Source organism: Oncorhynchus mykiss, chromosome 8 (genome assembly GCF_057628025.1).
Source record: "Oncorhynchus mykiss isolate SJ-2025 chromosome 8, ASM5762802v1, whole genome shotgun sequence".
In the NCBI taxonomy this organism is placed as follows: Eukaryota; Metazoa; Chordata; class Actinopteri; order Salmoniformes; family Salmonidae; genus Oncorhynchus; species Oncorhynchus mykiss.
Genome location: NC_143029.1, coordinates 61,919,404 through 61,945,799, shown reverse-complemented (window position 1 = coordinate 61,945,799; position 26,396 = coordinate 61,919,404). Strand labels below are relative to the sequence as shown.

At 43.4% G+C, this 26,396-nt stretch overlaps 1 protein-coding gene across 4 annotated transcripts; it reads left to right on the top strand.

Annotated features, from left to right (window-relative positions):
* Nucleotides 1–1,912: 1,912 nt before the first annotated feature.
* LOC110530257 (WD repeat-containing protein 37) lies at nucleotides 1,913–25,826 on the top strand. 4 transcript variants are annotated; one of them, XM_036985837.2, is made up of 15 exons: nucleotides 1,913–2,409; nucleotides 3,369–3,541; nucleotides 5,408–5,504; nucleotides 5,699–5,794; nucleotides 5,987–6,051; nucleotides 13,071–13,206; nucleotides 14,325–14,396; nucleotides 14,598–14,642; nucleotides 14,773–14,849; nucleotides 14,965–15,199; nucleotides 15,489–15,630; nucleotides 18,467–18,601; nucleotides 18,862–18,976; nucleotides 21,926–22,072; nucleotides 22,485–25,826. In XM_036985837.2, the coding sequence occupies exons 2-14, from the start codon at nucleotides 3,404–3,406 to the stop codon at nucleotides 22,055–22,057; spliced, it is 1,485 nt and encodes a 494-aa protein (XP_036841732.1). In that variant the 5' UTR covers nucleotides 1,913–2,409; nucleotides 3,369–3,403; the 3' UTR covers nucleotides 22,058–22,072; nucleotides 22,485–25,826. The 4 variants fall into 4 exon arrangements, with proteins under 4 accessions (XP_036841732.1, XP_021468845.1, XP_090038283.1 ...); XM_021613170.3 differs by having other exon boundaries at nucleotides 14,962–15,199; XM_090182157.1 differs by having other exon boundaries at nucleotides 2,270–2,409; nucleotides 3,369–4,468.
* Nucleotides 25,827–26,396: the final 570 nt, after the last annotated feature.

Sequence of the window (26,396 nt, the reverse complement as noted above, 5' to 3'; positions counted from 1 at the left end):
GAAGCTGATTAAACAGCATGATCATTACACAGGTCCACCTTGTGCTGGGGACAATAAAAGGCCACGAAAATGTACAGTTTTGTCACAACACAATGCTACAGATGTCTCAAGTTTTGAGGGAGCATTCAATTGGTATGCTGACTGCAGGAATGTCCACCAGATCTGTTGCCAGAGAATTGAATGTTCACTTCTCTACCATAAGCCATAAATGTTGTTTTTGAGAATTTGGCAGTACTTCCAACCGACCTCACAACCGCAGACCACGTGTATGGTGTCGTGTGGGCGAGCGGTTTGCTGATGTCAAAGTTGTGAACAGAGTGCCCCATTATGACAGTGCGGTTATGGTATGGGCAGGCATAAGCTACGGACAAGTAACACAATTGCATTTTATCGGTGGCAATTTGAATGCAAAGAGATACAGTGACGAGGTGCTGAGGCGCATTGTCATGTCATTAATTTGCTGTCATAGCCTCGTGTTTCAGCATGATAATGCACGGCCCCATGTCACAAGGATCTACACAATTCCTGGAAGTGGAAAATTACCCAGTTCAACCATGGCCTGCATACTCACCATACATGTCACCCAGTGAGCATGTTTGGGATGCTCTGAATCTACGTGTGCTACAGCGTGTTCCAGTTCCCGCCAATATCCAGAAACTTCGCACAGCCATTGAAGAGGAGTGGGACAACATTCCACAGGCCACAATCAACAGCCTGATCAACTCTATGCGAAGGAGCTGTGTCGCGCTGCATGAGGCAAATGGTCACACCAGATATTGGCTGGTTTTCTGATCCACGCCCTTAAAGTATCTGTGACCAACAGATGCATATCTGGATTCCCAGTTGTGAAATCCATAAAATTGACCGATTTCCTTATATGAACTCAGTAAAATCTTTGAAGTTGTTGCCTTTATATTTTCCTACTACATCACACAGTTCGGGCATGATCTGATTTATCTCCCAATTGACATCTGTCGATTAGTTGTTTAAAAACAGAAAAATAACCAACATTTCGGTTTATCGCTCAGCACAAATAAAAACTAGTTTCTGGACAATGCACCATGCTGCCTTGTGACAACATAACTGAGCAGCGCAGATTACTGTTCATTTGAGAACGTTGCTCCTTCTTTCCCCTTTTGCCGGGACATTGCCCAGTTTAACACGGGCCAGCGTAATATAACTACCACAATGGGGGTTCAAAATAAGCCCATAGAAACCCACTGTGCTTATTTTTGGACAGATTTTGACGAGAGTGAAACCTCTCGCTTTGCCTCTTCCTCTGCTAGAATGGAGAATGCCACCCGGAATTAGGCATAATTTCCTTTGGTGGCCTGGATGAAACAAGAAGGCCAGCAAAGATTATGGATATACTGACAAGATACATGTCTCTGCCATAACAGTGGGAGTCGTTGTCCACAAAGTGGCACAGCTGTCTTGCTCCAGCCTATGCTTTCTTTGAATAAGTGGATACATCTCATTATTGTGATCCATTTTTGAATATTCGGGGGTTGTTCAACTTCAACTGCCTGTATTCAATGGAGAGAGATGCTATACTTACTAGCCTCATACCATGAATATGCATAGCCATCTCGAGAAAACTCCGATATAAAATGTATTTTCTTACATTTGCCAGGATGTCACGTGGTCCTACTTATATCAGTACACTCGTAACAATTTAAGCATTAGACAACTTATATTTGGTTAAATAAATCTCACGTAGCAAATAAGACACTCAATGATTTCCTCACTAAAACTCCTTGCTTTTTTGGGCGAAACAGCGCCACCTGCTGGAGGGAGACAGATTTCCTGCGTTTGTTGGGCCTCTCTCTTCGTCTTCCTGTCTGAGGCCAGTCAAACCAGTCAGCTTTCCACTAGATAGCAGAGCCACAAAGTCAAATATCGTAATAATTAATGAACACAAAAAAATAGCTATTTCGTTTTAATGTAAGGTTAGGCATAAGGTTATCAGTATGGGTTAGGTTAAAATCACATTTTAAGAATATGAATTGTGGAAATAGGCATGGTCTATGACTTTGTGGCTGTGGTAACTAGACGACTGTCAAGCTGCTGGCTATCTGTTTGACAGAGACGGGAAAGGAAGCGAGACACCCCACTTGCTGTTTTGTGTTTGTCTGTGTTTTGGTTTCGGTTTTGTTTCAATGGGGCCCAGTGAACTAGTATTGCATTGGCGTCTATGGGAGACACACCCAGTTAAGTTGACCGGAACTGAACATTTGTTTTCAACGGTAAATGGCCTGGGTGATCTTAATTTATCCACCATCTTTGATGGGGAGAAGTCAACAAGGATCCCAGTAACGTTACTTTTCATTTAGAAAATGGCAAAATTGTCTGTCGCAGAATAAATTTCAGAGCAACTTGGAACAAATACCTGGATTTCTAGTATTGTATGTAAGTATGCTCACGTTTCTTTCATAGCAAGATAGCTAGCTAGTTACGTACATTTAGCTAGTTTGTTAGCTACACATACTCAGTGACTATTTACCTTAGCTAACGTTAGTTAGCTTCGTAATAGCTGACCTGGCACCTCCTTGCCTATTTTTTTTTTTTTTGCCTATTTGTGTGTATAGTTTGTGCAAAACAAGTAGCTAGCTTGTTAGTTCACATACCTCGTCCTGTTACTAAAGTAACATCAATACTTTTTTTGTCAGCTTTGGTAATTCGCATTGGTTAGCTAGCTAGATATGTTTGACAGCTATCGTCTTTAGCTAGCTAACGTTAGTTTGGTTAGCTAGCCAACTAGCTAACGTCAGGCAGGATCAAGCAGGGTGGCTTGACAGTAATGGTGCCTACAACAGAAATGGTTAGCTTGCAGTAATGATGTATTGACAGTAGTTATGTATTGTTTCACATTCGTTGAACGTTTTCTTTGGAGACATCAGTCCTTCACACTCCTTCCAAGGGCAAAATGATACCAAGTTTGTCATGCTGACATCACATATCATATTAACATGCATTTCAGGTATTACGTCTGTTTTATGATGACTGACATGCATGAATGTCAGACATACTCAAGAGTTGTCAATATGTCCCTAAATTAATAACAATGCCTTGGTTCCCCTGGGAGCTATTCAGATGTGAAGGAGAATGTGAGCAATACTGTCTGTCAGCGTGTTGTGGTATTTGTGCACCTGAACACCTACCACCGCCCAACATGGGGTCTGGTGTAGCCATACCAGAGAGGAGGAGGCGACAGAATATACAACAATATTTGTCCATACTGACTCAGAAAGACACTTACTATTTCTTAGTTAAGTATGGCTCGGGCCTTGTGTAAAGACTTTTCAGGAATAGCTTCAGACTATTATAGCTAATCATTCTAACCATGTACTCTGCTTCCTCCTTTACAGTTTCACATAGGAAAGTTGGGGGTCTATGAGGAGGGATGCCTGTCGAAAGTGGAAGCAGTGCATCCTCCCGCCAGGCCAAGCAGAAGCGGAAGTCCCACAGCCTGTCCATCCGTCGGACCAACAGCACCGAGCAGGAGCGCACAGGTTTACAGAGGGAGATGTTGGAGGGACAGGTGTGGACAGGGCTGGGGAGAGCCTGAGAACAAGTGGAGCTTTTGTCCAGCTGAATGTTGTCACCATAACTAGAGAAATGTTTTCCTATCTGAACACAAGCCAGGATAATTGTATGATTGCATAAGTGGTATAGAATGAGGCAATCCACAAATGTCTGTGGTTGTTTGTTAGGTTCTTACCTTGAGTGCACTTATGGCACTGTGGTTTGCACTGTTAGGCTCACTAGTTAAGTAGACCTAAGCCAATTACACTGTGATCCATCAGTTTAGAGCATGAGAATGTGAGGTGCTGTTCAACCAATAGAATCGATGCATGCGCTTCTCTCCCAGTCCATTTGACACAAATGGACTCAAGCTAATCTTGTTCAACATCACTTAGTTAAATCAATCATGTGAGATAAAGTATATGGATGCAGTTAGAAGAACATAATATGTTCAGTTGATGGTGGGGGAGTATTTGTAGTTATGGATTAGGCTACATGAGATGAAATAAATATACTTAGTAGACAGTTGTTGTAATCCAGGTAGTTAGTTAATTTAGTTATTGTTCATTCAATGATTTTAGTTCCTGTGCTTGCGTCACGTTGTGTTAGCTAGGTTTTCTACGATAATTATTTTTTTTACAAACAGATTAAGATAAATTCTATGTCTGGTTAATAAGGGGATGCCAATTGAACAGTTTACTGAGAAAGGATCACCGTAGAATTCCACTTGTCTTTTTGAGTATGCCTTTTTCATAGAGTATGTTTTCAGGTCTTCTCTGCTATTATGGTGGTAGCATGTATTGTTACTTCAGAGCAACAATACACACTCTTAAATTATTTGGGACATGGGGCAAAGCACTTAATCCAACTTTTTTGTTTTCACTCTGGCTACTTTGAGTAGTCTAAGTCTGCTGATAATCTGCATCACTATTTGAAACCTGAGGTAAGTTGGGTATTTAGAAACACTGTGTCAGAATGTAGAGTACCTTCTCAATAGCGTACTAAATAGTTTAGTTGTAATGTTCTAGTGTTTTTTCTAGTGTGTTTGTTCACACACAATACTTTTCCATTCCCCTTGCCAAACGTCTCAGCTCTATTAAATCCACAGGAAGCTTGATTCAACATGCCTTGTGCTCCTATCCAGAAAATCTGTTTCAGTATTGCAAATCTCTCTATGCTATACAGGTTCCATCAAATTCCCCCCTGCACGATAGCCAACTCTGTAAACTACACCACCCCAGCCTGCTTTGCTGTTACTTTGTGCATTGTGGTGTACTGGTACTCATCCTTTCTCCAGCTGCATCATGACTTGTTACTGTTAGCCTATGAATGCAAAGAGCATCTCTACTGAACTCCTTAGAAAAAAAGCTGGACCTGCAAGCAAGGGTACAAAGGGCCTGTATGTGTTTGGCCCTGGACAGACTGTGTTCTTGTGGCACTAGGCCATTCAGCTCACATCAGTGCTCTGGTAGAATAAGCATTTCTATGTTAAAAGGAATGACTTGGGTAGATTTTCCATCTGGTTTGTAACACAGAGAGTCAGGGACCATTTTGTCTCAACACTTATTGTCCTTGTGTAGTGGTAACACAGTTGATATTTAGTTGTCAGTGTTAGTTTCCCTGTCTTCACCCTTAAATGTTTGGTTGTAAGTAGCCTCGTTTCCTATTGGCTTACAGTCCCCTTAGCACTAGTAAATAATTTGTTTTTCAGTGTCCTAGCAGGAATATTATGCTAAATAGTTTGCTATTATTGCACTAGGACCAAGCCCACCCATTTGGGGTTTGTGTTCTTGGTCTCATTATAAACCAAAGGGTGAATTATTATGTTATCTCTTCCTTATTTTCCCCTAAAATCTTAATATACCAATTTATGCATTTGCAGGATTCCAAACTACCATTGTCTTTGAGGAGCAATCTTTTGGACCTCTTTGGCCAGATTGAGAGGGAGTTTGAAAACCTCTACATTGAAAACATTGAGTGTAAGTACAGCACACACATTGGTGGATAACATTCCTATAGGTGAATGTGCACAGCCATCATTGGAGTGGATGTCACTTAATATGATTTCACCCCATGTACAGCAGTAACAATATGTGAAAATGTTTTGATTGATATCTGCTTGATAATCCCATTGCTGTCACTATCCCTCAATGTGATTTCTATTCATTTGCAGTGCGTAGAGAGATTGAAACCTTGAACGATCGTTTAACAGCTGAAGGACAAACCATCGACGGGGGAGACTTGACTAAGGGGGCACTTAAAGCGAAAGGTTTGAGACAGCAGAATTCTGTTTGACATGTTAGAACGTTTAGCATTATTTCTGTTCAACACATGTTAATGCTGCTGTGAAGGGCCTTCATGCCAAATGGAGTAAATGACATAGACCCACAATATGTTGATTAGAGACTTCACTGGCTTCTTATTCTGTTCTCATAATGTGCTCTCTCCTCTTAACTCACAGCAAGTCATAGCACAAGTCAACTTTCTCAAAAACTGAAGACAACTTATAAGGCATCTACAAGCAAGGTAAAATCTCTTATCTTTATCTGACTTGTATGATGATATGTCATTTAAAAAATAATATTGTTGAGTAACTTACAACCTAGTTGTTTGCTATAATAATAATAATAATAATAATAATAATTTCAGCGAAGGGATGACTTAGAAGGGACACAGTCCACTGTTCTATTAAAAAAACACAATCTTATACCAAAATTGAATTCATTTTTTAGGAAATGTATCTAAGGCTATATTCTTTAAAATACAGTTGGCTTCGGGTTTGTACTAAATGTTAATTGAAAAAGAGATATGAAAGTGGTCGTATGGTCAGCGGTAAATCTATTTCTATTTTTCACCATAGCGCTCACATTCTTTCCATGGCAAAGTAGGTGGTGGACCTCTTCCCACCTTCAATGTGGGGAACATTGTGGAGTTGTGGGGTGGAGACTCATGGGTAACAGGTTCTTCATTTCCCCCGTGTCCCCCCGCCATTATGCATGAGCAGCCCAGCCATGGGGCTGATGCACCGTCTCCAAGACACTTGGTGATTGAAATGTATGACTTGTTGTTTTATAGACTAATTTACAGTGAGACATATTAAAGACACTAATTGATATCTCTCACTAACAAAAGCTTTCTAAGAAATTTACCGTACACACTTTTTGGGGGGTTTGTTTCTGCACTCACTAGAATGGAAGCACATTGGATTTCCAGGCTGTCACGCACTTAGGCCGAAAGGCTGACGAGATCTCTGTGAAATGCCTTGAGCTTCAATGGCTTAATGACAATGGTTTGAGTTGAAATGGCAGTTGTGGGCTTTCCTTTGTTTCACAGAGGGAGTCAGTGCAATGAAAGATGACGTTGTGCTCTTTCTATCTTTACGTTTTAGTCATTTAGTAGGGAAAAAAACAACACCATATCACAGTTACTGCAAGTAGACTCTTCGAAGTAGCTGCTATCATGGCAACAGTGTGGTGGTCTGTTTGGATGAGCTTGGTTTTTCCTCATTGAACATCAACCCTTTGTTTTTTTTAGCTGCAGTCATACAATCTTACCATAAAGAACTACCCTATTAACACACATTGCTAACAATAAGTTAGGATATTTCCCTGCTCTGTTCAATGTATGCTTCTTTTCATACTTCCATTCGATGTTAACTTGATGATCTACGCAACCGTTCAAAAGTTTGGGGTCACTTAGAAATGTCCTTGTTTTTGAAAGAAAAGTACATTTTCTGTCCATTTAAAATGACATGAAATTGATCAGAAAAACAGTGTAGACATTAATGTTGTAAATTACTATTGTAGCGTGAAACGGCAGATTTTTTGTGGAATATCTCCATAGGCGTACAGAGGCCCATTATTTGCAGCCATCACTCCTGTGGTTTTTAAAAGGCTAATTGATCATTAGAAAACCCTTTTGCAATTATGTTAGCACAGCTGAAAACTGCTGTTCTGATTAAAGAAGCAATAAAACTGGCCATTTAAAAAAAGAAGTTTATTTTTACCCCCTTTTTTCCTCCCCAATTTCGTGGTATCCAATTGTTAGTAATTACTATCTTGTCTCATCGCTACAACTCCCGTACGGGCTCGGGAGAGATGAAGGTCGAGAGCTCCGAAACACAACCCAACCAAGCCACACTGCTTCTTAACACAGCACGCATCCAACCCGGAAGCCAGCCGTACCAATGTGTCGGAGGAAACACCGTACACCTAGCGACCTGGTCAGCGTGCACTGCGCCGGGCCCGCCACAGGAGTCGCTAGTGTGCGATGAGACAAGGATATCCCTACCGGCCAAACCCTCCCTAACCCGGACGACGCTAGGCCAATTGTGCGTCGCCCCATGGACCTCCCGGTCGCGGCCGGCTGCGACAGAGCCTGGGCTCAAACCCAGAGTCTCTGGTGGCCTTAGACCACTGCGCCACCCGGGAGGCCTGAAACTGGCCTTCTTTAGACTAGTTGAGTATCTGGAGATTTGTGGGTTCAATTACAGGCTCAAAATGGCCAGAAACAAATAACTTTCTTCTGAAACTTGTCAGTCTATTCTTGTTCTGAGAAATGAAGGCTATTCCATGCGAGAAATTGTCAAGAAACTGAAGATCTTGTACAACGCTGTGTAATACTCCCTTCACAGAACAGCGCAAACTGCCTCTAATCAGAATAGAAAGAGAAGTGGGAGGCCCCGGTGCACAACTGAGCAAGCAGACAAGTAAGTTAGTGTCTAGTTTGAGAAACAGATGCCTCTCAAGTTCTCAACCGGTAGCTTCAATAGTCTCAACGTCAACAGTGAAGAGGCAACTCCGGGATGCTGGCCTTCTAGGCAGAGTTGTAAAGAAAAAGCCATATCTCAGACTGGCCAATAAAAAGAAAAGATTAAGATGGGCAAAATAACACAGACAACTGGACAGTTGGAAAAAAGTGTTACGGACAGACAAATCTGAGGTTTGAGGTGTTCCGATCACAAGAACATTTGTGAGACGCAGAAAAAATGAAAATATGCTGGAGTGCTTGACGCCATCTGTCAAGCATGGTGGAGGAAATGTGATTGTCTGGGGGTGCTTTCGTGGTGGTCAAGTGGGAGATTTGTGCAGGGTAAAATGGATCTTGAAGAAGGAAGTCTATCACACCATTTCGCAACGCCATACCCTGTGGACGGCACTTAATTGGAGCCAATTTCCTCCTACAACAGGACAATCACCCAAACCACAGCTCCAAACTATGCAAGAACTATTTAGCAAAGAAGCAGTCCGCTGGTATTCTGTCTATAATGGAGTGGCCGGCACAGTCACCGGATCTCAACCCTATTGCGCTGTTGTGGGAGCAGCTTGACCTTATGATACTTAATAAGTGCCCATCAAGCCAATACAATTTGTGGGAGGTGCTTCAGGAAGCATGGGGTGGAATCTCTTCCGATTACCTCAACAAATTGACAACTAGAATGCCAAAGGTCTGCAAGGCTGTAATTGGAGGATTCTTTGACGAAAGCCAAGTTTGAGGGACACAATTATTATTTAAATTAAAAATCATTATTTATAACCTTGTCAATGTCTTGACTATATTTCCTATTCATTTTGCAACTCATTTCATGTATGTTTTCATGGAAAACAAGGACATTTCTAAGTGACCCCAAACTTGAAAGGTAGTGTATATAATTTTCAGAAATGGCACTTGAAGACTTCAAGCAAACACTAATCCTTTCTTGAAATGCTGATGTTCACTGATGTAAAACGAGCAACAATTTGATATGCACATTGCAGACCATGCACTGTCACAATAGGCTATATCCCATAAACTGCTGGGTGCATTAGATATTTAACCAGCTTTGTGTTATCTAACACACTTCCTGTTGCCTATTGGTTAAATGTAGCATCTTACGCCAGTTAGGGTTGCACATTTTGGGGAATATTCAGAGGTGGAAACTTTCCGTGGGAATTAATGGAAATATATGCCAATTAATATTAATACCATTTCAATGTAGATGTTTTTTTTGTATTGAATATATTTACTATATCATATGGAGACAAACGTAAACCTTTTACCTTATCGTAAGTAGACATAATTGCAAATTATTAAACCCTTCCAATATAAATAAAGAAAACAATTTAGTTACAAATTTAACTTTAATTAAATGAGTTGACTATTCACATGGGATGATTTCACTGAAAAACAAAAGAAAGGGAATATTGAATGATCCATCGCATCTCCCAAAAACGTAAAATGATAGTCTAGAAACTAAAGCTTTAGTTGTCTTCCTCTCAGGCTTCCATGTCTTCTCCCTGGACCTCCTCAATGTCCACGTCTTGAACATCAGACTCTGAGGCCTCATCTTCACTGTCACTTTCCAACCTTGTTGAGGATGGCTCGTTGTCAGGCTCAAAAAGCCAGGGAATTTGCCCGGATGGCCACCAACTTTTCAACCCTTTTATTGGTCAGCCTGTTGCGTGCTTTGGTGTGTGTTCCCAAACAAGGACCAGTTGCGCTCTGAGGCGGCTGATGTTGGTGGGATTTGGAGGATGATGGAGGCAACGGGGGAAAGAGCCTCAGATCCACAAAGTCCCTTCCACCAGGTGGCTGATGAGATATGTTGGCACAACTTCCATATTGCATCTCCATCCCAAAGCCCTTGCTTGGAAGTGTACAGACTCCCAAGAACCTTGCCCTCATCCAGGACAAGGTGGCGAGACATGGTTGTGATGACACTAGACAGGATGCTCTTGCCAGCATACTTGGGGTCCAACATGTACGCTGTGGCGTGTATGGGCTTCAGGCAGAAGTCTTCATGCTTTTTGATGTATTTCACAACTGCAGCTTCCTCTGCTTGGCACAACAGTGAAGTGGGCAGGGCAGTACAGATTGCTTCTCTTACATCTGCAAGCAGAGTCTGAACATCAGACAGGATGGCATTGTCTCCCTCAATCCGTGCAATGGCAATTGCTATTGGTTTCAGGAGTTTCAGGCTGCTTACCACTCTATCCCAAAATACATAATGCAGGAGGATCCTTTTGATGGGGCTGTCCATATTGGCAGACTGTGATATGGCCATTTCTTGGAGAGACTCCTTCCCCTCCAGGCGACTGTCAAACATGATGACAATACCACCCCAACGGGTGCTGCTGGGCAGCTTCAATGTGGTGCTCTTATTCTTCTCACTTTGCTTGGTGAGGTAGATTGCTGCTCTAACTTGATGACCCTTCACATACGTAACCATTTCCTTATGTCTCTTGTAGAGTGTATCCATTGTTTTCAGTGCCATGATGTCCTTGAGGAGTAGATTCAAGGCATGAGCAGCACAGCCAATGGGTGTGATGTGAGGCTAGGACTCCTCCACTTTATACCAAGCAGCCTTCATGTTCGCAGTGTTGTCTGTCACCTGTGCAAATACCTTCTGTGGTCCAAGGTCATTGACTGCCTTCAGCTCATCTGCATTGTAGAGACCAGTGTGTCTGTTGTCCCTTGTGTCTGCTGTGCTCTTGTAGAATACTGGTTGAGGGGTGGAGATGATGTAGTTAATCATTCCTTGCCCACAAACATTCGACCACTCATCAGCGATGATTGCAATATAGTCTGCTTTCTCTATGATTTGACCTTCACTTGAACTCTGCATCCAGCAAATGAGTAGATAAAGCATGTCTGGTTGAAGGGGTGTATGCTGGGCGAAGAGCATTCAGAAATCTCTTCCAATACTCATTGCCTGTGAGCACCAGAGGTGAACCAGTTGCATACACAGCTCGATCAAGACAATCATCAACATATATAAAATATTTTCGCCCCACCTTGGCTCAGACACTGTAGTAGTGTGGGCTCAATAGCATCTCATTAGTGTGCAAGATCTTTAGAATCAGCTGTACATGTGATGGAAGAATGCACTGTGCATGCAGAAGATTGCAATTCCATTGAATTGGGGATAGTTTAACCAAAATATGCCACAAGACCTAGAATTGCCTTATTTGTATCCCACAAAAAAGGTCCACTGTTAGTTATAAGCATTTATTTTTAATGAATTTAAGCAAAATTCCCCAAATTCCAGGGCTTAACTTTCCATGGAAAATTTCCGCATCACTTTCGACCCTTTGCAACCCTAACGTCAGTGTTCTATTTAAACTAATTCAGTAACTCTTAACTGCCCTTTAAGAGTATAAACGGCAGTGCTATCTCTCGTGTGGCCATCATTCACTACTTCCTGTTGATAGCGCTTCATTTATCTTATACCACAGTCTATGCACACTTTAAACTTAATGTGGCTCTTTGTCTTTCATAGGACACTGTATTAAATCAGACCTAGTAACATTTAGATAGAATTGAATGGGTTTCTATGTCATTCCTGAATTTTTTTCTGAAATGATTTGATAGTAATTATTTTATTGTCCGTTGCATGCATCTCACACCACAGCCTTAGGCTGTGTCCCAGATGGTTCTGGTCAAAAGAAGTGCATTATATAGGGTGCCATTTGAGACACACCCTCAGATACTGTATCTGCAGATGTTTTATATGTGCTGCCCAGAGAGATCCAGAGCTGCTGCTGTTATGTGTGGATAGGCTGCTGCGGCAGGCCTGCTCTGTGCTTACAACCAACCAACCCATGGCTCAGCAATCACTGAAAATAAACTGCAACTCATCAAAGTTGTGGATAGTATTTTAGTCTTCCATGATATTATGCTTTAACTAGGCCTATGTGTTTACTATAAGTTTATACATAGTGTTGATTTTTTTTTCCACTTTGATTTCCATATTTTTCTGAAGTATGATTTTATGTTTGTATTTGGTTGCAATATTCTGGTTTTCCCAAAAATCCGGTAGTAGGATTTTGGAATTCCTGCTTATTCCCTCCTGATTCTGGGAATCTTCCAACTGGAATTTTTGGAAAACCTGGGAATTTTTGGAGATTTACTGTAATTCTGCTACCCTATTTTTTTGAATGTTGTTGAATTATTTTGGTGAGATATCTGACCTGCTTATTTGTCCCCTCTTGCTTTTGCAGTGGGAACTTATTTAGTGGTTTGTTTCAAACACCTGCCCCTCCCAGAAGTCCAACTTGTTTTATCTCCATTTTAGATGTAAACATGGATACTGACTGATGATAATCATTTGACTATTATTATTTAAAGTTATTTTGTTTTACTTAACCTTATATAGGTTCATATATTCTTTATCCCCTCTTTCTTTCACAGCTTTGCATTTAAAATCAGTTTTGATTAATGCAGCATAATAATTGTTGTGTCCAACATGATACTAAGGTGATGTGAAAAAATAAATAATAATGATGATTGTGTTCCAAATGGCACCCTTTTCCCTATTTAGTGCACTACTTTTTTGTTTTACCACGGAATAGGATGCCATATGGGATGCAGTGTAAAACAACCCAAGCTTCTTAGCCATTGCAGAGGTATCATGCTGACTGTCTGGAGCCCTAATGACCCCCACCCACCCACCCACCCAGTGCTGCTGTCCCTCCCTGCTTCCTCCCCTGCTTCTGTTATGCTTCCTCCTCTTCATTTAATCAGCTGTGTGTAAACACCATCTCTTGTCTCTGCTGCCTGCCCTTCAGATCGTCTCCAGTTTTAAAGCCACCACGTCCAGAGCCGTGTGCCAGCTGGTCAAGGAGTATGTAGGCCACAGGGATGGCATATGGGACCTGAGTGTCACCAGGACACAGCCCGTGGTGCTGGGCACAGCGTCAGCAGGTTAGAAAGCTACAGTGCATTCCAAAGCCCTCCTGATAGGGTTGCAAAATTCCAGTATCTTAAATGTCCTGGTTTTCCAGAAATCTCAGTTGTAGGATTCCTGGAATTGGGAGGTAATAAGTAGGAAATCTAGAATCCTCCCACCAGGACTTCTGAAAAATCTGGACATTTTGAGAGGTTACCGTAATTTTGCAACCATACCTACAGAACATCCTAACAGGCGTCATACCCATCAGATTTGGCCTGTTTTAAAAAAAGATATATATTATTTTGATTTGTTCTCTCTGTAGTATACTACTAGCCACCTAGCAATGTTATGAAGTTGTCTTCAGCTAGATAGATTCCCAATCTCTCAACCTCATAACTAGCTACCAAGCTTTTTCAGGCTGTCAATCAAGTTAGAGTAGCTTGTCTAACTGTCTTAGCTGGCATGCCTGCTGGCAAGGTTTGTCAACTTTTAGAAAAGCAAGCAATTACTAAATGTACTGAAGTAAAGATAATGATTATGGCTCTAGATTGCAGGAAAAATATTTTTCAGATGTTTGAAAAATGCAAAACTCCAACTTTTGGACCACTCCCCCAGCCATCCATGTGTACTTTGTGCCCCCTCAGATTTCCCCTCAGATTTTTGGGGTGCATGACTCCCCTGCATCCCAATGTCTTGACTACTGGCCTTATTTTCCTCCTGGCCCAAGACAAACAATCGTGTTAGTGAGTCACATTTTAAACTGGTCGTCCGTAATGTTCAGCCTGATGGCTCTTTAAAATGCACTGTAGACTTTGGTTTGATATTCAATGAATTGAACTGTCAACAGGTGCGTGTTAAGGTTGTGATAAAGCCATCATATGGTCTGGTAATTAGGAATTGCTTTCAGACCAGAGTGCTTATTGTGCTAAGAGGGGGCAAATGTAATTTGGCAATGATTACAGTATGAACGTAGAGTGAACTGAATGACTCATGAGTTAAATCCCGAATGACACGATATTCTCTATTTCGTGCACTTTGTAGGTGTATGGAATAGGCTGCCATTTTGGACGTAAACAATGATTACAGTGATGTATGAAGGGGGTGTGGCCTGAAAGCTGAATGTGTGTACACCACGTGTCTCTCCATACAGATCACAGTGCCATGCTATGGAGCATCGAGACTGGGAAATGCCTCCTGAAGTATCTAGGTCATGCAGGATCAGGTGAAATGTTCTCTTCTTTCTGATCCATGCAATGTGTATGAAGGAATGTATTCGTCCTAAATGATTCATAGGGTGCGTCCTAAATGACACTGTGGGGCCCTGGTTAAAAGTAGTACATAGGGGTAGGTAGTAGGGTGCTTTTTGGGACAAGTTTTATTGTGGCGGCTATTCATCAAAAACCATATGTTTGTCACTTTCCAGTTAACTCTATCAAGTTCCATCCCACGGAACAGATGGCTCTTACAGGTAAGGATCTCTTTCTGAATGGCCACAATTGTCTGAAAAACACGTTTTGAGTCCCATGTATGTTCAGATGTCTATTGGTTTGGGGTGTTGTGAGGTGTTTTTGAGGCCTCCATCTCTGCTCTGTTTACAGCGTCTGGTGACCAGACAGCCCATATCTGGAGGTACACGGTGCAGTTGCCCACCCCACAGCCTGTAGCCGACATCAGTGTAAGCTTCTCAAAAACATGTCTCTTATAACCCACTGCACCTAGATGTCTAGGTCCTATATGCTGGTGTTTGTGTGTGCGCGCGTGTGGCATGTCTGTCTCTGTTTTCACAGCAGACGCCCTGTGATGACGACATAGACTTCTCAGATAAGGACGAGGCTGACGGGGACGGTGACGGCCCTAGCGAGTGTCCCTCCATCCGCGTCTCTTCCACTACCCTCAGGAGCCACCAGGGGGTGGTCATTGCTGCAGACTGGCTGGTGGGGGGCAAGCAGGTGGTCACAGCCTCTTGGGACCGGGCTGCCAACCTGTACGACGTGGAGACCTCCGAGCTCGTCCACTCACTCACTGGTAGGTCCACCCCCCCCCCCCCCCCCCCCCCACACTTTTCGTACGTTACAACATCAACGTAGAGAAATAACAACACATGAAGGAGAAAACGCACACACAGTAAACACTAAACAGAAAAACCTTAATGTGTTTTTTCTGTGTCTGTAGAGTGGGCATTGCATTGGTTGTTATGTCATAAGGGCTGTTTTGGATTACGTTGCCAATGAATGCCCGTTATGTAACTGTTCTGAACTCTGTCCTATTCCAAGTGACTCTGCCTTACCCCTCTGAGCTGTGTCTGTGTCCCCAGGCCACGACCAGGAACTGACCCACTGCTGCACCCACCCCACCCAGCGTCTGGTGGTCACCTCGTCCAGAGACACCACCTTCCGCCTGTGGGACTTCAGAGACCCCTCCATCCACTCTGTCAATGTGTTCCAGGGACACACTGAGTGAGTCACACACACACTTTCCATCTGTGTGATTTCAGTGATCCCCTCCATCCACTATCCAGGGACACACAGTCAGTCGCACCCCTACAAAATTCATGCAGAAAGCATATCGCCACCCATAATGTGGCATTAATTATCCATCAATTAGCATTAATAAGCCATGTGTCCATTTAGATTACAGGGGCTAGATTTGGTCTGCCCACAGTCGCGGGTGAGGGCACAGCTAATCAGCCAATAGCATCCAGAACAAATGATACTGTGGTACATGAGTCAGTCAAGAGAATGAAGGAGCTGGTGACCTTCAGGCCTCGCCATTTTCCCACCCAGACGTCATGTGTGTTGTAGACTGCTTCGATCACGTGGATTGGGATATGTTCCGCATTGCGTCAAACAACAACATTGATGAATACGCTGATTTGGTGAGCGAGTTCATTAGAAAGTGCATTGAAGATGTCGTACCCATAGCAACGATTAAAACATTCCCAAAACAGAAACTGTGGATTTATGGCAGCATGAAACTGAAAGCGTGAACCACTGCTTTTAACCAGGGCAAGGTGACCAGAAACATGACTGAATAGAAACAATGTAGCTATTTCCTCCGCAAGGCAATCAAACGAGCTAAGCGTCAGTATAGAGACAAAGTAGAGTCGCAATTCAACGGCTTAGACACGAGGTATGTGGCAGTGTCTACAGTCAATCACGGATTACAAAAAGAAAACCAGCCCCGTTGCGGACCAGGATGTCTTGCTCCCAGACAGACAAAATCACTTTTTTTCTCGCTTTGAGGACAATACAGTGCCGCTGACATGGCCCGCTACCAAAACCTGCGGACTCTTCCTCACTGCAGCCGACGTGAGTAAAATATTTAAACGTGTTAACCCTCGCTAGGCTGCAGGCCCAGACTGCATCCCCAGCTGCGTCCTCAGAGCATGCGCAGACCAGCTGGCTGGTGTGTTTACGGACATATTCAATCAATCCTTATCCCAGTCTGCTGTTCCCACATGCTTCAAGAGGGCCACCATTGTCCCTGTTCCCAAGAAAGCTAAGGTAACTGAGCTAAACAACTACCGCCCCGTAGCACTCACTTCCGTCATCATGAAGTGCTTTGAGATACTAGTCAAGGACCATATCACCTCCACCCTACCTGACACCCTAGACCCACTCCAATTTGCCTACCGCCCAAATAGGTCCAGAGACGACGCAATCGCAACCACACTGCCCTAACCCATCTGGATAAGAGGAATACCTATGTGAGAATGCTGTTCACCGACTACAGCTCAGCATTTAACACCATAGTACCCTCCAAACTCGTCATCAAGCTCGAGACCCTGGGTCTCGACCCCGCCCTGTGCAACTGGGTACTGGACTTCCTGACGGGCCGCCCCCAGGTGGTGAGTGTAGTTAATATCTCCACCCCGCTGATCCTCAACACTGGGACCCCACAAGGGTGCGTTCTGAGCTCTCTCCTGTACTCCCTGTTCACCCACGACTGCATGGCCATGCACGCCTCCAACTCAATCATCAAGTTTGCGGAAGACACTACAGTGGTAGGCTTGATTACCAACAACAACGAGACGGCCTACAGGGAGGAGGTGAGGGCCCTCGGAGTGTGGTGTCAGGAAAATAACCTCACACTCCACGTCAACAAAACAAAGGAGATGATCGTGGACTTCAGGAAATAGCAGAGAGAGCATCCCCCTATCCATATCGATGGGACAGTAGTGGAGAAGGTGGAAAGTTTAGTTCCTCGGCGTACACATCACAGACAAACTGAAATGGTCCACCCACACAGACAGCGTCGTGAAGAAGGCGCAGCAGCCCCTCTTCAACCTCAAGAGGCTGAATAAATTTAGCTTGTCACCAAATGCACTCACAAACTTCTACAGATGCACAATCGAGAGCATCCTGTCGGGCTGTATCACCGCCTGGTACGGCAACTGCTCCGCCCACAACCGTAAGGCACTCCAGAGGGTAGTGAGGTCTGCACAACACATCACCGGGGGCAAACTACCTGCCCTCCAAGACATCTACACCACTCGATGTCACAGGAAGGCCAAAAAGATCATCAAGGACAACAACCACCCGAGCCACTGCCTGTTCACCTCGCTGTCATCCAGAAGGCGAGGTCAGTACAGGTGCATCAAAGCGGGGACCGAGACTGAAAAACGGCTTCTCTCTCAAGGCCATCAGACTGTTAAACAGCCACCACTAACATTGAGTGGCTGCTGCCAACACACTGATTCAACTCAATAATGGAAATTGATATAAAAATATATCACTAGCCACTTTAAACAATGCTACTTAATATAATGTTTACATACCCTACATTACTCATCTCATATGTATATACTGTACTCAATACCATCTACTGCATCTTGCCTATGCCGTTCTGTACCATCACTCATTCATATATCTTTATGTACATATTCTTTATCACTTTACACTTGTGTGTGTGTATACGGTAGTCGTTTTGGAATTGTTAGGTTAGATCACTCATTGGTTACTAGTGCATTGTCGGAACTAGAAGCACAAACATTTCGCTACACTCGCATTAACAGCTGCTAACCATGTGTATGTGACCAATAAAATTAGATTTGATTTGAAATATCTAGGTATTTATTTGACTGCAAATGTACAGTCCTGCTAATAAGGCCTTGGTCCCTAGAATGCTACTTTGATGTTGTCCTTTCCAGGAAGCATAACGTGTTTCGCTGGTTCATAAATCTCTTTTTACAGCAACCGTTGTCACCTAAGTGCTTTACAGTAACCTGGCCTAAACCGCAAGAAAAGTGGGTTAATGACTAACTCTCTTTTCCACCATGTTGTATGTGTCCAGCACGGTGACGTCAGCTGTGTTCACTGTGGGGGACAACGTGGTGTCTGGGAGTGACGACCGCACCGTCAAGGTCTGGGACCTCAAGAACATGAGGTCACCCATAGCTACCATCCGCACAGACTCTGCCGTTAATAGGTGAGAGGGAACTGTATCACACAATTTATTCTGGAAACCTCGTATTAGGTAGAGTATGTGTGTGATTTAGAAAAAGAAACAGCTGGGATTAGAAGATACATTAAAAAGGGGTGCTTTAAAGCCTCGTTGTTTACTGTACTTTGAACTTTTTACAGGATAAGCGTGTCGTACTAATTAAATATTGATTTTAAGAGGGATGTTAAGAATCAATGTTGTGTTAGAAAATGTAATTCATTGATTATATGTTTAACCGCTCACAGGATAAGTGTGTCAGTGAACCAAAGAATCATTGCTCTTCCTCACGACAATCGTCAAGTCCGGCTGTTTGACATGTCAGGAGTGCGGCTGGCTCGACTCCCACGTAGCAACAGACAGGTAACCAGAACCAAACAGTGGGGCTAACACTGGACTGTAATCACAACCTATTTCCATATTACCTCTCATGACTAGGCTGCTCAACCAGTACCAGACATGACTAGGCTGCTCATCCAGTACCAGACATGACTAGGCTGCTCATCCAGTACCAGACATGACTAGGCTGCTCAACCAGTACCAGACATGACTAGGCTGCTCAACCAGTACCAGACATGACTAGGCTGCTCAACCAGTACCAGACATGACTAGGCTGCTCAACCAGTACCAGACATGACTAGGCTGCTCAACCAGTACCAGACATGACTAGGCTGCTCAACCAGTACCAGACATGACTAGGCTGCTCATCCAGTACCAGACATGACTAGGCTGCTCAACCAGTACCAGACATGACTAGGCTGCTCATCCAGTACCAGACATGACTAGGCTGCTCAACCAGTACCAGACATGACTAGGCTGCTCATCCAGTACCAGACATGACTAGGCTGCTCATCCAGTACCAGACATGACTAGGCTGCTCATCCAGTACCAGACATGACTAGGCTGCTCATCCAGTACCAGACATGACTAGGCTGCTCAACCAGTACCAGACATGACTAGGCTGCTCAACCAGTACCAGACATGACTAGGCTGCTCAACCAGTACCAGACATGACTAGGCTGCTCAACCAGTACCAGACATGACTAGGCTGCTCAACCAGTACCAGACATGACTAGGCTGCTCAACCAGTACCAGACATGACTAGGCTGCTCAACCAGTACCAGACATGACTAGGCTGCTCAACCAGTACCAGACATGACTAGGCTGCTCAACCAGTACCAGACATGACTAGGCTGCTCATCCAGTACCAGACATGACTAGGCTGCTCAACCAGTACCAGACATGACTAGGCTGCTCAACCAGTACCAGACATGACTAGGCTGCTCAACCAGTACCAGACATGACTAGGCTGCTCAACCAGTACCAGACATGACTAGGCTGCTCATCCAGTACCAGACATGACTAGGCTGCTCAACCAGTACCAGACATGACTAGGCTGCTCAACCAGTACCAGACATGACTAGGCTGCTCATCCAGTACCAGACATGACTAGGCTGCTCAACCAGTACCAGACATGACTAGGCTGCTCAACCAGTACCAGACATGACTAGGCTGCTCAACCAGTACCAGACATGACTAGGCTGCTCAACCAGTACCAGACATGACTAGGCTGCTCAACCAGTACCAGACATGACTAGGCTGCTCAACCAGTACCAGACATGACTAGGCTGCTCAACCAGTACCAGACATGACTAGGCTGCTCAACCAGTACCAGACATGACCAGGCTGCTCAACCAGTACCAGACATGACCAGGCTGCTCAACCAGTACCAGACATGACTAGGCTGCTCAACCAGTACCAGATATGACTAGGCTGCTCAACCAGTACCAGACATGACTAGGCTGCTCAACCAGTACCAGACATGACTAGGCTGCTCAACCAGTACCAGACATGACTAGGCTGCTCAACCAGTACCAGACATGACTAGGCTGCTCATCCAGTACCAGACATGACTAGGCTGCTCAACCAGTACCAGACATGACTAGGCTGCTCAACCAGTACCAGACATGACTAGGCTGCTCAACCAGTACCAGACATGACTAGGCTGCTCAACCAGTACCAGACATGACTAGGCTGCTCAACCAGTACCAGACATGACTAGGCTGCTCAACCAGTACCAGACATGACTAGGCTGCTCATCCAGTACCAGACATGACTAGGCTGCTCAACCAGTACCAGACATGACTAGGCTGCTCATCCAGTACCAGACATGACTAGGCTGCTCATCCAGTACCAGACATGACTAGGCTGCTCAACCAGTACCAGACATGACTAGGCTGCTCAACCAGTACCAGACATGACTAGGCTGCTCAACCAGTACCAGACATGACTAGGCTGCTCAACCAGTACCAGACATGACTAGGCTGCTCAACCAGTACCAGACATGACTAGGCTGCTCAACCAGTACCAGACATGACTAGGCTGCTCAACCAGTACCAGACATGACTAGGCTGCTCATCCAGTACCAGACATGACTAGGCTGCTCAACCAGTACCAGACATGACTAGGCTGCTCAACCAGTGCGATATGGACTGCCACTTCTGTCTTACCCTTAGCCCTGATGGGTTTTCCAAAGGGTATGTATTTGAGTTTTTATTGTTTACTATTTTCTTGTGCGTAGTGTATTTATATGAATTGTGTCAAATAATTCAGCATCGGCTGCCATTGATGCTTTCTAATGTTGAATTTGAAATAAACCATTCCATTCTATATATATAGACTGAGTGTACAAAACAATAGGAACACCTTTCTAATATTGACTTGCACCCCTTTTTGTCTTCAGAACAGCCTCAGTTCGTCGGGACATGGACTCTACAAGGTGTCAAGTGTTCCACAGGGATGCTGGCCCATGTTGACTCCAATGCTTCCCACAGCTGTGTCTAGTCGGCTGGATGTCCTTTTAGTGGCGGACCATTCTTAATACACACGGGAAACTGTTGAGTGTGAAAAACCCAGCAGCGTTGTAGTTCGACACACACAAACCGATGTGTCTGGCACCTACTACCATACCCTGTTCAAAGGCATTTCAGTCTTTTGTGTTGGCCATTCACCCTTTGAATGGCACACACACACATACAATCCATGTCTCAATTTATCAAGGCTTAAAAGTCCTTCTTTAACTAGTTGCCTCCCCTTCATCTACACTGATTTGAAGTGGATTTAACAAGTGGCGTCAATAAGGGATCATAGCTTTCATCTGGTCAGTCTGTCATGGAAAGAGCATGTTAGGTACTAATGTTACTGTTGCTTCACAGAGTTGTGTTCCTTGTTGTCTATGACCTTTGTATCTTGTGATGGTTTTTCAGTGAAAAGTGTGTTTACATAAATTAAATGTATTGTTATTATTCCCAGGGCCACCGGCGCATGGTGTGCTGCTCAGCCTGGTGTGAGGATAACTCTTCTTGTAACCTGTTCAGCTGTGGCTTCGACCGGCAGGCCATCGGGTGGAACATCAACATACCCGCGCTGCTGCAGGAGAAGTGAGCCCAGCCAGGACAGGTTAGTTTTCCCTCATTTACTTTTATCCTATGTTTTCTTTTGGTTTCCTCTTTCAGGGACGGTTTTCCGGGCACAGACTAAGGCCTGTCCTAGACTCAATGGAGAATCTCCATAAAACTAGCTTTATAGTCCTGGACTAGGCTAAACCTGTTTCCGGAAATCCACTCCCTAGTGTTATTCGCAACTTTTCATTAGCATTTTTGGACATTACTAGTCTTTATTTTTTTCTAGACATTTCTGAAAGGGGAGGGGCTTTAGAAGCCTATTTTAGTCATTTTTTTACCCTTCACTGCACATGTACTTTTGTCTTTTAATTCTCTGTAACTAAGTCGCTGTACATAAAAGCGTCTGCTAAATTACCTAAATCTCATTGTTTTTTTTGTCTTTTTCTTGTGTGCAAATTTTAAAACAGGTCCAGAGTCAGCTCTGAGCCACCCGCTTGGCCCATCTGCTAATTGAGCCCATCTTAAGAGCTGATCCCTGGTCAGATCAGTCACATACCCTGACCCTCAGGCAGGGAGGGGAGAAGATCGATCGAGGACCCCCACCCCGACCGCTCTCTCTTTGTGTCAAGTCCTATATTCTTTTGACACTCCAAATGTGGTCACAGTCTGGTCTACATGGTCTGAATATACATACCATAATACATACATGTGTGTCAGTGTGTGTGGTTGATTTCAATCTTGCCCATGTACAGAAAATGTGAAGGACTACTCTCTGCTTTGTTGTTGGGCTTGTTTTGATCCGTTTATTCATCAACTTGCTGCTGACGATAAAGAGCACAGTGTCAAGCAGGAGGTATGGGGGGGGGGGGGGGGTAGGTAAATGTAGTGTGCCTAATTTTCAGTTCAGAGCAAGTCTGTCCCATGTAGATGGTGTAGCCTTAGAATGTGATGATGATGATCAGCATTTCATGGAGACTTGTGTTCTGAAATTCCACGCATCTGCTTTCTACCTATCTAACCTGCTCAGATGTACAGCAAGCCAAGCTATATAGCTGTCATTTTGACAGAGCCACACCTTGAAGAAGTCTACAGGTCCATGACAGTCTACTGCTGATTAACTGAGCTCTGCTTCGTACAATACAATGAGGCTAGTGAGTTCTTGTGGCTCTGTCATGCACCTTTTAAAACCAATATCTGTTACAGTTTATTTTGTTGTGTAACACTTTTTAGCCAAAATCTCATTTCAGCTTTTGTACAGAATGTTAAGAAGCCTACTCCGACACATTATGTTGTACCATTGGAATAACCTGTGTAAACAATCCATGTTTTGGGGGTGGAGGTTGATCGTCTTCACCATTTCAATAGGCACTTCATTTGTGTGTAATATTCATAAATGAGTCTTAGAAAGTAAGACGTTCTGAAATTGCTGTTTAGATATAGAGTTTACCGTTAGATATAGAGTTTACAAGCAATATTAATTGGTAAAGTGTATCTTTAAAATATTTTAGCAGTGCCATTAGTCAGTATTGAAAACCTGTTACAGGGATACATAGACCAGTCCTAGTTGTACTTGCGTAAGTGGAATCTCATTACGAGCATTCAAATGCAATGGCTGTAACATGCTTGTGTGGTCAGTGATCATGGCGTTAATGTCTGCTTCAAAAACAACAAACTGCATAGAAAACTAAAAGAAGAGATTGTTGTGATGTGTTTGGGGGGAGGGGGGGGGGATAGTGTGATGTCACAAAGTACCTGTGTCTGTTTTTGTTTTTAGATGAAGAGAGTCGATGTTGGCCTCTAAAACATTTGGGACGTAATTGTCTGCAGGAGTCACTTGGCAGGCAGCACAGTTGACTAAATTCCTGCTGAAGAGCAGACGAATGCTAAAAAAGGATCTATGTATCTCAGTACATGAGACCAGACAGTTGTATTGCAGGAGTAAAGGCTTCTGTAGAGACTTTTAGATATACTTTGTGTTTTGCCAATGTATAACAAAATGATGCTCATTAATATTGATACAGTAACAGCCACATTGAACATCTTATATCCCATATTGAATAGTTATCGTGACAAGTCTAAAAAAAGCCATGAAGCCAAGTGTAGAAGAAGCCCACGGAGCATAACTTTCCTTTCACAATAAATCTCACATCTGGTGCAAATTAAATGTAATATATTCTGATATATTCAAAGTGGCCCATTTGGCTTAATGATGTCTTACTGCTGCAGATTTTATAAACCTTTTTAATGTTATGAGGTGCTCTTTTCATTTCTACTAGTTCTTCATCCTGTGCAGTTAAATCAGTTGGATCTCTTAGGTTTCATTGACTGAAATATTGTTGCTTTAATCTATAGGGGTTTGCATAAATCTCAAATACTGATTTAGTTGTAATTCTCACGTATCATTTACATCCGGGATGTCTTAGAGGGCGACGGCTAGCCTGCTCCCAGATCTGTTTGTGCTCGAGCCAACTCCATTGGTCTTTATCAAACCAAACAATAAGACAGTGGGTGGATTCCATTATGCTGAGCCGTGGGGTACCGGTCTATGGCCCATGACGTGAAAGGGCAAAAGCGGTGGGGGAGGAGCACCCTTCTCAAATCAAACAGTAATCTGTGCCACTTGGTCATGTCAACATCTCTTTTCTATAAAATGTTAGAATTTTCAGACTAGTTTTCATTGGAAAGGCTGATTTTTAAAGCGTTGTTTATCAAAAACAATCACTTTTGCACGTGAAAACAGAATCCAACTCATCACTCCACGTGCTTCGTTACGTCACTTGTTTTGAGCCGACTTCGCCTTGGGCTTTGAACGCGGCACCTGGCCCCAAAACTACTGCAAAACACGTCTACCAGGGCGCCCGGGCCAGATGAATCAAATCCCCTCAATGAGTGACAAGGAGTTGGCATGATGGCACAAACAGACTGGCACTCAAGCTAGCTACTGCATATTTTGTTGTGCAGTCCTATGCATGATGTAGTACTAGATGCATTTATTCAGTGATTTATAGTAGGCTGTTAAATGGGTTGGTAAAATAAGAGGTGCCTCTTGGACCGTAGCCGTCCAGGATTGTCATCATCCCTGATTTGAAGTGAAACATTTGTTTGAATGGCAAAAATATCAAACGTGTGGACTCACTGGCCTGTGAATGTGTCATTTTAGAATGGTTTTCCAGTATTTTCTTATTTGCAGACAGTCTATCTACAGAGCTGGATTTGATTGCACCTGAACTAAAGCAACATCCCAGATCTGTTTGTGTTCTTGCCAACTCCACTGCTCGTTTGGCATTTGTTACAATGAGTTTGCATGATGGCACAGACTGGCACTCCGGCTACCTGAACTCCTTAATCACACATTCTGAGCCACCATGTTTAGCTAATTGACCATGTTTATCATCAACTTTAATAGTTTTGTTATTATTTGATTATTTACATTTCAGTCTCATGGTTTTCTCCCTCATAATGTAAATATGGTCCTGTGGTCCTGCTCTTTTGTGTTCCAAAGGGCACCCTATTCCCTTTACAGTGCACTACTTTTGACATGAGCCCTATGGGGCCTGGTCAGAAATATTGCACTACGAAAGAAGTAATGTGCCATTTGGGACGTATCCCTCATTACATGACAAATTTAGCAACAGAAATCAACTGTGCAATAGCTTTAGTAAAAAACATTTTTTTTTTTACCTAGCTAATGATATTGTAAGTACATAAAACTCAACATTAAACAGTTTTTGCTGACAGCGGTGTTGTGAGAGAGATGTATAAGGAACAACAGCTTGTGAAATAAAATGTTGTACCATTTTATTCCCTCAGATTGTATGCTCTTTGTGTTGTATTTCAGCCTTGCTTTGAGTCAGTTGCTAAATTACCATTACACCGCTTCAGGAGTATGAGGATAACCACGCAGTTGTCAGAAAACACCCAGTGGCCAATCACTTTACCCTGCCTTCACGTACATATCTACCTCAAATATCCTATTTGATCTGGTACTGGTACTCCCTGTATATAGCTCCAAATAGACCTGGTACTCCCTGTATATAGCTCCACATTGATCTGGTACTGGTACTCCCTGTATATAGCTCCACATTAACCTGGTTCTCCCTGTATGTAGCTCCACATTGATCTGGTACTGGTACTCCCTGTATATAGCTCCACATTGATCTGGTACTGGTACCCCCTGTATATAGCTCCACATTGATCTGGTACTGGTGCTCCCTGTATAGCTCCACATTGACCTGGTACTCCCTGTATGTAGCTCCACATTGATCTGGTACTTCCTGTATATAGCTCCACATTAACCTGGTACTGGTACTCCCTGTATATAGCTCCACATTGATCTGGTACTGGTACTCCCTGTATATAGCTCCACATTGATCTGGTAC